Below are 12,642 nucleotides of genomic sequence, written 5' to 3'. Positions count from 1 at the left end.
GAAACATTTGTTCATGTCTAATACAAATCCATTTTTCAGTTACCCAGCTCTCCTTAAAAATCTAGAAAGTGCTTGGCACTGCTGGAGACATCAACACGGTGAGGCATGGTGCCTGCCCACTTCTCATTAGTCGGGGCTCAGATCTTCTGCAAAATGTTGCTAATCCTTCCTTCAGAATTACTCTTTCCCCTGAGCTCCCATACTTTACATATTTGGTAAAGCATTTATCACATTCTGCTTTTGAGTACATTTTGCATGTGCACATTATCCCCCCACTGGATTAACATACTTTAGATGTGAAATGGAGAAGATGGGAGGGGCTCAAGGGCCCATCCCAGCTCAGGGCTCTTTGTCAAATCCTTCAAGGAAACTTCAGAGGAGGATTGATGTGTGACGCTACAGTGTTTAATACCTTTGCTAGAGCAGCAACTTAAGTACCTGTTACATTAAAATGAACATTCCGAGCACAAGAAGTGGACATAATATTCACTGTGGCTTTATCTGCTGTAGCAAAGGATTGAAACAACCTAAACACCCATTGATAGGCCACTGGTTAAATACAGGTTGGCACGTCCATTCAACAGAATACTGTGCACCTGTTGAAAAGATTGAGGCAGGTCTATATTTGGCAACGTGGAACAGTCTCCAAGGTTTGGTGTGAAGAAAATGAGATGCGGAATGATGTGTATGGTATGCTAATATTTGCAATAAAAAGGGGCGTGTGTGTGTGTGTGTGTGTAACATGTGCATAGACTATTTCTAGAAAGATACAAAAGAAATTGGTAACAGTGGTCGCTGACGAGGAGGGGAACTGAGGTTTCGGGACAGAGGTAGTGGTGGGTTGGTAAACCAGATCTCTGGGGATAAAAACCCCTATTTGTAGAGTCTGATTATTTCTATGCTGTAAATACGCCCACCATGGCCAATTTCAAGATAACAATGGTTTAACATCGGAGCCAGTTGGAGCCAATACGAGCTGGCTTCAAAGCACATCACTAGACACGGGGGTGGGAAGGTGGCCTGCTTCCCACTGTGGACCCTTTGGTACAATTTTACTTTCTGACGTCATACTTGGATGGGCTAAAATGTAACAATAAACTTTTAAATTTAGAAAAATTATCGTGTTCAGATGGCTGTATTCCTTTAGCCTTCTTGTTCTCCAAGAGTCTTAGTTTTCTTCCCTTGATAGTATTCTGCTTTCCTGTACCTGTTCAGTCTTTCTGGTCAGGACCTATCAGTGAGGTCTTATACACACAAAAACACACTTAATATTGGTAACCTCTTGATATGTAGGGCAGGCCGCTACCTCCTAAGTGTAGGAGCTGTAGGAATGTCAGGCCAGGAAAGAGCCGTCTCCAAAGAGCTGCTGCTGGTGAAGCCAGGACGCACAGCTTAAGCATAAAAGCCCAGCTTCCTAGCAGCTGTGTGGGCGAGTGACATCTGTGCAGCGCAGGATGTGACCCTGCCAAACAGATGCTTTTCTGTCCCAGCAGCCCACCGCGGGGGCCGGCTGCAACAGAATTCCTCAGCAGACGCCTTGCCTCCCACCCCGTGCCGGCCGAAGTGAGGCCCAGACAGGCTAGAGAGGAAACCCCAGGCACCGCCAGCCCTAAAGATTCCTCCTCGAATCATTCTAGAAACCGTTTCGCACCAATTCCCAAGTCTGGCTTTTGCCCATGACTGGTTCAATGTGTGTCTGAGAATTTGTGTCTTAAACCTTTCATTCTGGCCTGCTTTTTGTCCAACCCCCTCCAACTTACTCTTCAGCTTTCAGCTAAAATATTTCTCTTTAGACGGCTTCCTCTGTTGTAAGCCTGTCTCACCCTGCCCGCGTCAATCGCTCATCACAGCTGTCAGTGGAGTTGTTTATCCTCAGCCTTTCCTGATCAGCTGAGCACAATGCCTGCCTCATTTACGGTGTATTCCCAAAACCGTGCGCAGTGCCTGACACGTTTCAGCCCTCAGTGCGTGTTGGCTGAATAAGTTAGAGTACACTCTTACGAAACCTTCAGAAGACATCCAATACAGGGAACATTTTATTTGGAGAGAACTTGAGCATTACTTCATTTTCATTGTCCTTTAAGGCAGTAACATGCTTCCTGGAGGCAGATGGGGGAGAATTGTCTGAGGCTACATGGTGAAGTGCAGATTAAGACAAAGCCAACCACTTTGCATTTGGATGCAGCAGAAGCACAGGTTATGGGCTGGGAGAAGCCCCATGTCGGCTTCCTGAGCCCACTGCCAAGGAGCAGATCTGGGGAGATGCATTTCAATTGCTTTGAAAAATGGCTAAGTTCCACTACATACCACCCCTAAAGAAGATACCTCATTGACGAGCCCTTCCACCACCATAGAGGGGGTCTAGTGTTGGTGCCCAGTGCTCTGTTGCTATTTAGCCTTTGGTAAGTTTTCAAGGAAGTTGCATAGTCTATTAGAGCTGCTCAAATTCACACTGTTCCTCTGGTTTTATTTTGGAATTCTTTAACTATCCAGTCATTAGCTCTTTGCAAAGCAATGCAGCCAGTTCTTACCCAGCTTGACACCTGGCTAGGTATGTGTGTATGTGAGTGTGTGTGTGTGTGTGTTGGCGTATGGGGGTGAGGTCCGGGTAACCGGTCATTGGCACATATGGCCCCTGGGAACTTGAGGGTACCAAAAAAGTAAACATCGGTCCTATGGCCTGGCAGTAATCACGTGCACTATGATCTAAGAGCAAATGAAATCAGAGCAAGGTGGTTCCCAGTCACCAGATATCCAGCCATACTAGATCTAACACACAGAGCTAAATACACGGAGAGGCAGCACCCAAGAACAGATGCTTTTTTTTATGGCTCTGCACTGCCCCCTAGTGTCTTGCTGCTCAATGACACCCTCATTGGATAGAACCTTCCACCAAGAGTTAAGTAAGAATCTATTTGAAGGCACAGTGTTCAAGATGTTAGATCTGGTCAGAGCCCAAATCGTAGGGTTAAAAACAGAGGGCTTCCTATTGGCTGAAAAAATAAAATCTGATGACATTTGGGACCCTAATTCTGAGAAAAGGCTCTGATGATGAGTCTTGGGTCTTCAGGTTACCAGAGACCCTTGGAGATCCCAACAGCCTGATTTGTCAGATGATCCAAATGGCCCCAAGAGAAGGATGGCCAGCAGAGGTCGGCCACAGAGAAGGCAGAGTTCTGACAGAGTGGATGGCAGAGTCACAGGGAGACAGAGTGCAGAAGGGCTACACGAAGGAGGCTCGTAACAGATCAAACGCTGGCCTCCAGAAGCCAGTTTTAGGGCTGGTCTGATGATTCTCCCCACCTGGTTCTCACCCTAAACAAGAAAGCAGCCGATTTAAGCTGGTTCGAAAGATTATGTTAAAGTTAACAACACTACATACAGCTTCTATGCTTGGCTATAATGGCAAAAGCAGAAAGGGTGCCTGGAAAATAAGTTCTTTTTGTCTCTAGATTTTCAAAGCAATCAATTCAATCATAAAAAAAACTTTGTAAGAGACTGGGTCTTTTGCAAAGAATAAAGCACTTTTTGTTAAATACACGAAGGCTACTTGGCTGATCAGATACACGTGATTTTTGGAACCTTGTATAACGTCACCAAGTTGAAAACTTCGGAATGGTTTGACTTGTCCCCGTGTTTCCCGGGAGCACCCAGTGCTGAGCAGTCAGAAACGCATGCGCGCCTCCAGTCCTGCCCTCTGGGCCTTACACCCTCTTCATTCCTTTCCCCATGAGGCAAGCAAACACTGTCATGACCATCTTGGGGTTCACTTCCACCAAGTCTTCTGGAAGGGCATATACTCGTGCTCCAATTTTGCGGGCCATAGAGATGGCATACCTAAAAGAGAAAAGAGGGGGAATGAGGGGAGCCCAAGCAAGTATGAAGCGGACCCCTGAGGATCATAGTTATAGTCATTCTATATAATCTATACTATATACTCTCTACTCTGCACTATAAACTAGCTGCTAGACAGAGCTCATTCCTGGTATGGCTGGAGCCAATCACTGGGTTCCTCCTGAGATTCGAGGGCAGATGCTGGCCTGACAAAGCTCCTGACTCCATCAGACTTGCTGTCCAGCCTCGTGATAATGACCAAATTTATTATTTGTCCTTACAGAGCTTCCTAGCTAGCACCACTTTTGGTGCCTACAGCATGCTTATTCGCTTGGGCTGTACAGTGCAGAAAATGTCATAGAACTGAACAAGAGTGTGTGCTAGGGAAAGTCTGCAGACACCATTTCAACTACAGAAACGTTTTTACAAGGCAGAAAAAGGGGAAATGCATCTGTAATACCTCGACCTTACCCATCAAGTCCTTTCTTCCTTGTTCCATTCTAATCCTCGCCTACATGTATGTGTATTTATTTATGATACTATAATAGTAGAATAACCAGAGTTGTTTGGTTTTTTTTTTTTTGCAGTACGCGGGCCTCTCACTGTTGTGGCCTCTCCCGTTGCGGAGCACAGGCTCCGGACGCGCAGGCTCAGCGGCCATGGCTCACGGGCCCAGCCGCTCCGCGGCATACGGGATCTTCCCGGACCGGGGCACGAACCCGCGTCCCCTGCATCGGCAGGCGGACACTCAACCACTGCGCCACCAGGGAAGCCCCTAACCAGAGTTTTATATTACACATTTTTCACATAAGATTACCATAGCTGTAGCAGAATAGTTTTGCTCTGTTTATAGTTATATGAAGATAATTTTTATTAGCTGCAGTCTATTTTCAAATGAGCCCACACTATTACCTGGCAGTTCTTTTCTTCTCCTCATTATCTAGTCACTTCTTGCAGTGGCTACTCCAGAGATTCTCCATTCCACCCAAAGCCCCACTACTCCCTTTGCTCTCCTGAAATGACTTTACTCTTACTTTATTGATCAAATTAATTTAAGAGCATGGGGCCAGAGCAACCCCGTTTTTTCTCTTTGTCCATCTCTCAATCACTTCCTCTATATTAATTATTAATGAAATAAAATTAATTTTCCCATTATAAAATAGAGGAAAAATTATGAAAAGGTTAGAAAATAGAGCTTCAGACACCAAACAAACCATGCCCAATCCTGCCACCATAGCCGCCGTTAGGACTCTATAGAATTCTTTTTACCCATTTTTCCAAGTAATTTTGTACCTTTTGCCCTCACAGGACAGTGCTTAGGGGCCTGGGCTCTCAGGTCAGACTTTGAATTTCAGTTGAACCACTTGATAATTGTAAAACCTTGGGCGAGTTCCTTAAACTTAATCACATCCCTCTTGAACATCTATAGGTTCAAGGTCTTTTTTTTTTTTTTTAATTTCTGCGTCTTCATCCATGTTCTTCCCTCTGCTGGAATAGTCTTCCTAGCTCTTTCACCTGGTCCAGCTCCTTCTTACTTGTCCTTTCAATCCATCCCAGCTTAGATTATTTGGTAGAGCTTCCTGTCCCCTCCACAGCACCCTGGGGTCCTCCTTCCGTACCATCCCTCACACTCTAGTGTAACTGCTGTTGAATTATTTCCCTTCTCTCCATTAGATTGTGCTAGACATCAGCATACCAGGAACGCACGTCCCCACTTTCCCAAACTGGGCACAGAGAGAAGGGCGCTGCTGGGATTAGATACATAGCAGGGCTGCTGGGCACTAGTCATTCGTTAACCCTGGACTTGTGTTATGGGTTGAATACGGCCCCCCACGAAACATATGCAGAAGACCTAACCCCTGGTACCTCAGATGGTGATGCTATTTGGAAAAAGTGTTATTTAAGGTATAGCTAGTTCAGATGAGGTCATGCTGGGGTAGGTTGGAGCCCTAATCCAGTATGACTGATGTCCTTATAAAAGAGAGGGAGAAGAGACACAGACATACACACACACAGAGAAGACAGTACGTGAAGTCACAGAGACACAGGGAAGGCCATGTGAAGACAGGGTTGGAGATTGGAGTGGTGCATCTATAAGCCCAAGGATGAGGGAGGTGTGGGACACATTCTCCATCCAGGCCCTCAGGAGGAACCAACCCTGCCGACACCTTGATCTTGGACTTCTAGCCTCCAGAACAGTGAGAGAAGAAATTTCTGTTTTTTGAAGTCACCTCGTCTGGGGTATTTTGTTATGACAGACCTAGGAACTAATACAGCCTGCTCTGAGAAAGGCGCCTCTCTCTCTAGGAAGGCAAGCTTTCCATAAAGACCAGATAGCAAATATTTCAGACTCTGTGGGCTTTGTCACAACTATTTCAACTCTGCTACTGTATCCAGGAAAGAGCTATAGAAACTATGTAAATAAAACCTGATGTATAAAAGCTGACAACAGACCAAATTTGGGCTCTGCTGACCCTCATCCTACAAGTAAAGCAAACAGCAGTTGCTCTTAAGCTGGTGAAGACTCTGGTCTTGAACCCCACCCCTGCCCAGGCACATCCACAGATATTCACAAATAGAATGTTTATATTTGCACTCACCGTGTACAAACTCTATTCAGGAAGCCTCCCATAGATTATGATTAGGAAATTGGTTTTATGAAATTACAGGCTTGCTTATCAATCAGAAGTCAACTGTTTTCAATTTCAATGGTTTCAATTGTTATCAATCGTTTTTGTCTCGTTCCCTCTAACACCTGGAGCCTTAAACTGCTATTGCCCAGTATTGAAAATAATGATGATGGGACACAGTACGTCATGAGAAGAAAAAGCATCAACAGTGAACCTAGAAGTGTTTGCACGAAGGCACAGGCACTGGAGCTCACAGCTCCCCAGATGCCGGCTCATCCTTTCCTCCCTGACCCCAGGTTTATTTACGTACTTTGCATTGTTGAGTTTCTCTGCATCGTTCAGGCTTTCTGTCTTCAGGAGGTCATAGTTAATGGAACCTGGTTGAATGGCATCAATGAGATCCAGGACGGGCAGACTTGTACTAATCTTTGGGTCCTGCATAGAGAGAAAGCATGGGTTTTAACAATATGCTCCCAAGTTCTATTTGGCTCAAGGAGAGTAAGTGGTGCTTTCCTCTTAAGTACGAATATATACATCCTGGCGTGGGAAATGCCACAGTGTCGCACATGGTGTTTCAAACCAGTCGTCATTTCTGTAGCGGCATCACTAGTAGCTTCCTGGTGGTTCACTAAGTGGGGGAAATCCATTGTCTGCCAACAGGCAGGGAGTCATTCCCAAATAGTGAATGGAAGGAAGTTAGAGCAACTAGAGAAAAGCAGAGAGGTTGATATATAGTATGTTTCATTCAAGTACTGGTTATTAGTAGAGGAAGGGATGATTTGAAAAAGAAACCACCAGAAAAGAGAGACTAAAGACATTAAGAGGAACCCCGATTCATTTTCAGGGGACATCCCAGAGGTGACACGCAGGGAGAGTGATGCGGGCTCAGCTGGATGGGATTCAGTGAATGCTCCTTTCCTGGGGACCTTAGGGAAAAAAAAGCGTCCATAGGTCCAGGTAGACAGTGACAGCAATTATGTGATCAAATGCAATGACTGCAACTAATATCCATTGGTGTCTCACAGTTTGCTCAGCACTTTTTATAGGTTATCTCACTTATTGCCACAAGCCTTGGACGGAGGCATCTAATCTTAATTTACAGCAAGCAAAGGGAGTTTCTGAGGTTAAGTGGCTTGCTAATAAGTGGTGGGGCTGGGATCTGAACCCAGGTATTCTGACTTAAAATCTTGGGCTCTTTCTTTGGCGTCTGTAAACAGTTTGATGGACACACGCAAAGCTGTGAATGCTTTTTTTTTTTTAAAGGTTCTACCTGACTTTTTTAAAAAAGGAACATTATTTATTTATTTTTTTGGCGGCGTTGGGTCTTCGTTGCTGTGCGCAGGCTTTCTCTAGTTGCAGCGAGCGGGGGCTACTCTTCGTTGTGGTGCGCTGGTTTCTCATTGTGGTGGCTTCTCTTGTTGCGGAGCACAGGCTCCAGGCACGCAGGCTCAGTAGTTGTGGCTCACGGGCTCAGTAGCTGTGGCTCACGGGCTCTAGAGCGCAGGCTCAGTAGTTGTGGCTCACGGGCTTAGCTGCTCCGCGGCATGTGGGAACTTCCCAGACCAGGGATCGAACCTGTGTCCCCCGTGTTGGCAGGCAGATTCTTAACCACTGCGCCACCAGGGAACTCCCTGTGGATGCTTTTAAGGTGTAAATGCACAAAACTCTGCACCTGTGAGTACAGACGTGCCGAGGCAACTGTGTGTCACCATCTGAGCATAGTCAAGTTCAAACACCTCATACCTTGCGGGTCCAAATCAGAACCAATTCTAACAAAGAAACAAGACACAGGACCCCTGCAAGGTGCTAGGTCTCCAGCACTGGCCCTCTGTAGAGGTAGAATACTATTTTAAAAGATAGAACGGGTCCATTTTTATTTATTTTCTGGGTTATGTAAGAACTACCACAAAATTAAGACCAATATACATATAATCGTAATCTAATTTCCACCATTAGCCTGAGCTTCTATCTCCATAGAACTTTTTGGTAAAGAAGCACAACGGAAACAAAATGCAGAGATTTGAGTTTCTCCTTCTTTCCCACTTCCTTCCCACAGTCTTGGTGGACTGACAGGCAGCGAGATGGCCAGCAGCTGGCAGCGTTCATAGGTGAGGAGGGCCCAGGACTGTTTCTGCAATGGTTAATCGGGGTGCGCTGTGCTCGGTTTTTGAAGGGTTTCACTTAAAAGCAGTGTGGGGCTAATCTGACATTTTCCTTCTGTGGTCCTTTTGACCTAATCAATTCTGCAATGACTCAGCGGGAAGACAGGAGAAAATTAGCCCAGAGCATCACAAGAAGCAAAAAAATTGCCAAACATTCCCAAGAGTGAATCCCCACAGGATCACCCCGGAAGCTGCTGGGTAAGGAAATGGGATGCATTCCTGTAAAGTGGCAACTGTTTTACAGAGAGACGCATGCCCGGGGCTATTCACTTCATAGCCATGGTCAAGTGACCTATAGATACCCTCCACTCTATAACCTCACCTCGCAGGTGAAAGGTGCTTTCCCCTCCCTGATGGACACCACCTGCAATTACTAGCTGTAACCTCAGGAGTTAGATGAGCCCCCAGTTTCCTCACTATAAAATCAGGAAAATGGTGGGACTGCCCTGGTGCTTCAGTGGTTAAGACTTCACGCTTCCACTGCAGGGGCCGCGGGTGGGATCCCGGGTCGGGGAACTAAGATCCCGCATGCTGCCCAAAGCAGCCAAAAAGAGAAAAACATCAGGAAAATGGTAAAGCTGTCTTCATCATGTCCGTGAAGAGAAAATGAGGAGCCCCCCTGTTACAAACAAGGAGCCCCTAGTACTGAGACCACGCTCCATCGTGGGAGCACCGCTCTACTGTACTGTGCGCCACCGCCTTCCCAAATCTCCTTCTGGAAGGACTTGCTCACATCTGTCACCAGCCTCCACTTCAACCTCCAGACCAAACGGATGGTAAGTAGAGGGAGGACAGAGCTGGCCAATTCCTGTGCTGAGCTCACAGGGACTGGGCACTCCTGGTAGAGCCCAGCCTACAGACATACCTTCTGCCCTTTCTGGGAGGGGAGAGATTTTCATTTTTTCTCTTGATTTTGAGGGAAAGGATTGATAGCATGATGAACTGCCTCACCCGCCCTCTGAAGGGGGTCCCTCTCAGCCACCCTGACCTTTAAGCCAGGAAAATGTAGTTAAGATATGACGCAGACATTATACTGTCGATCAAGTACACAGGGCCCTTGAGGAAGGATCCGGCTAATGTATAAAACATGAGTGAAGAAATGTAATAAAATGTCATACTGTTATTAATAAAAATGGGATTTGGATACAAGTAAACAACTGCTTTTTTCTCAGGAAAAAAAAAAAAACATCCCATGGGAGATCTCTTAGCATTTTACATTTCACCCTCATTATGTTAACAATCTGAGCCGTGGAGCTATGCACATTTAAAAAACATTATATGTTACATTACTTTGGAAGAAAAACATCTAAAATCCCGTGTAAAACATGATCGGGTTTTTTAAATTAATTATTATGGGAGAAAACGACAAGAAATCTGTCAATGAAATGGCCTATGAATGTCAAAACAATAATGGGTCATTCAAGCAAAATCAAAACGGGAGGGGGAGCCTCAGAGACCTCACACTGAAGGTCAGTCTTGAAAACAGAGTGGAAGCAATAAAGATAAGCATAATGGCCGCGAGCAGGAGACACGCACGTTACCTTGAAACTAGAGATGGATGAACTTTTCTCCGCTTCCTTCAATGTTTCATTCACCCAGTGGACAATAGTGTCATCGTTGACCTTCTGCCCACCTCCAAGTTCTTCAAGAATATTCAGTGTGTACCTGAACAAAATCAAGAATGATTTCTGGAGAAAAGTCGCTAAAGAATTCACTATTGTATAGCACAGAGAACTTTATTCAATACTCTGTAATGACCTATATGGGAAAATAATCTAAAAAAGAGTGGATGTATGTATGTGTATAAGTGATTCACTTTGCTGTACAGCAGAAAGTAACACAACATTTTAAATCAACTATACTCCAATAAAAATGTTTTAAAAAAGAATTCACTATTCACAGAGAGTCGCCAGCATAGAAAAGTTTTTTTTTTTTCCTGTCTCAGAAGATGGCATGAACACCATTACATCTGAGGAAAAAAGAATATGTAATGACACTAGTTCCTTTTAAAATAACAAAATAGAACTTTATACTTAGAGTCAGGTGCAGAGCGAATACCACTGTCCTTGTACAGAGAGAAAGCAGAAGAGAAGCAGGGAAAGGAAAATGAAATAAAGGATTTGAACCAGTGATGCTTTTCTTAAAGGAACTACGAAAATCAAGGAACAATTCAACGTTAGAAAAGCCCAAGCACTTACATCCGGAAAAAACTATAGTTCAAAAAGCTACAAGTACCCCAATGTTCATAGCAGCACTATTCATATTAGTCAAGACATGGAAACAACCTAAATGTCCATCGACAGACGAATGGATAAAGAAGATGTGGCATATATACAACGGAATATTACTCAGCCATAGAAAGAATGAAATAATGCCATTTGCAGCGACATGGATGGACTTAGAGACTATCATACTAAGTGAAGTAAGTCAGACAAAGACAAATATCATATGATATCACTTATATGTGGAATCTAAAATATGACACAAATGAATGTGTCTATGAAACAGAAACAGACTCTCAGACATAGAGAACAGACTTGTGGTTGCCAAGGGGGAAGAGGGTGACCGATGGATGGATTGGGAGTTTGGGGTTAGGAGATGCAAACTATTATAATAGAATGGATAAACAACAAGGTCCTACTGTATAGCACAGGGAACTATAGTCAATATCCTGTGATAAACCATAATGGAAAAGAATATGAAAAAGAATATATATATATGTATATATATATAATATATATACATATATATATATATAACTGAATCACTTTGCTGTACAGCAGAAATTAACACAACATTGTAAATAGCTATACTTCAAAGCCCAGGCAGCCAACACAATAAAGAAAAAATATAAAAGAGTTTCCTCTGTGTATCACAGAAGTAGAAATATTGGGAATACACAGTAATCTCTAGTTAGTCTCTAGTTTGAGGGTAAGAATTGCCTTAGATACATACTGTTATGAGAAGTGGGTTGTGCAGGGGAAACATTAAGAAGATGCTTCAAGCTCTTAAAATTCCATGGAGCAGGGCTTCCCTGGTGGCGCAGTGGTTGAGAGTCCGCCTGCCGATGCAGGGGACACAGGTTCGTGCCCCGGTCCGGGAAGATCCCATATGCCGCGGAGCGGCTGGGCCCGTGAGCCATGGCCGCTGAGCCTGCGCGTCCGGAGCCTGTGCTCCGCAACGGGAGAGGCCACAACAGTGAGAGGCCCGCGTACCGCAAAAAAAAAAAAAAAAAAAAAAAAAAAAATTCCACGGAGCAGAGAAGACTCAGCATTCCCCAAGCTAATCTCTCTCAAAGGGTAAACACAGGGAGAGAGCCAAGCAGTAGGGCAGGTGGGCAGGTCTGCTGGCCTCACGGTTCAGTCTTGTACGGGGGGAGAGTCAAATTACCCACGAAAGACTAGAATTTCAGTGTGTGTTGTCCAAAATGAAACTCTAGTATTGTGCCATTGAGTCCTGTCTTGAGGGCCTCCCTAAATGAGGTCACCCTCCACTTGGGTGCCCAGGGTTTTGCTCATTACATAATCCATCGGATATCTTCCTCCAGTTACGGCTTCCGCGCTAAACACAGTTCTTCCACAATGGTTTCCAAGTGTAATCTCGGAAACAGGAGCAATGCCCTGCTTCCTTCAGGTGAAAGTGCTTTCCTATCATTGTCGATGGGGAGGAAGAGGGTTTCTGCAACTTTTCTTTATCAAAACAGTAAAATCGTGCGGACCAATCCGGCATCCAAGTCCTCTCAATGACACCTCCCCCGACTCCCTCACATCAGCTGGTTCCTCTTCATTCTGCCTTTTCTAAACTACTGTTCCGGTCATGTCATTTAAAGTGACTCTCCGAGGCCCAAAGAACACAGATCAAATTCCTTAGAATGGCACACGAGTCCTTTCGCAATTTGACCTGAGTGTCCCTTGTCAGTGCCTCTCTCATTTCCTCCTTCCCCTCCTTCTTCAAGGCTTTATGGTCACACACACTCATGCTCTCCCAGCTGCACAGAACCATCAGCAGCTCACCGA

General features: G+C 44.9%; 1 protein-coding gene across 4 annotated transcripts in view; it reads right to left on the bottom strand.

The window, feature by feature from the left end:
• Positions 1-2,035: 2,035 nt before the first annotated feature.
• Positions 2,036-12,642, bottom strand: part of LCP1 (lymphocyte cytosolic protein 1) — an 81,268-nt gene continuing 70,661 nt past the window's right edge. For all 4 annotated transcript variants that reach the window (XM_060287807.2, XM_030882243.3, XM_060287809.2 and 1 more), the window contains 3 exons: positions 10,168-10,291; positions 6,775-6,899; positions 2,036-3,837 (listed from right to left, as the gene is read on the bottom strand). In XM_060287807.2, the coding sequence (XP_060143790.1) occupies positions 3,705-3,837; positions 6,775-6,899; positions 10,168-10,291 (382 nt within the window). In that variant the 3' untranslated portion in view covers positions 2,036-3,704. The remainder of the gene's footprint in view (positions 3,838-6,774; positions 6,900-10,167; positions 10,292-12,642) is intronic.

This window comes from Globicephala melas, chromosome 18, assembly GCF_963455315.2.
Source record: "Globicephala melas chromosome 18, mGloMel1.2, whole genome shotgun sequence".
Lineage (NCBI taxonomy): Eukaryota > Metazoa > Chordata > Mammalia > Artiodactyla > Delphinidae > Globicephala > Globicephala melas.
Note: the sequence above shows the minus strand (reverse complement) of the source record. Positions and strands in the feature narration are given on the sequence as shown.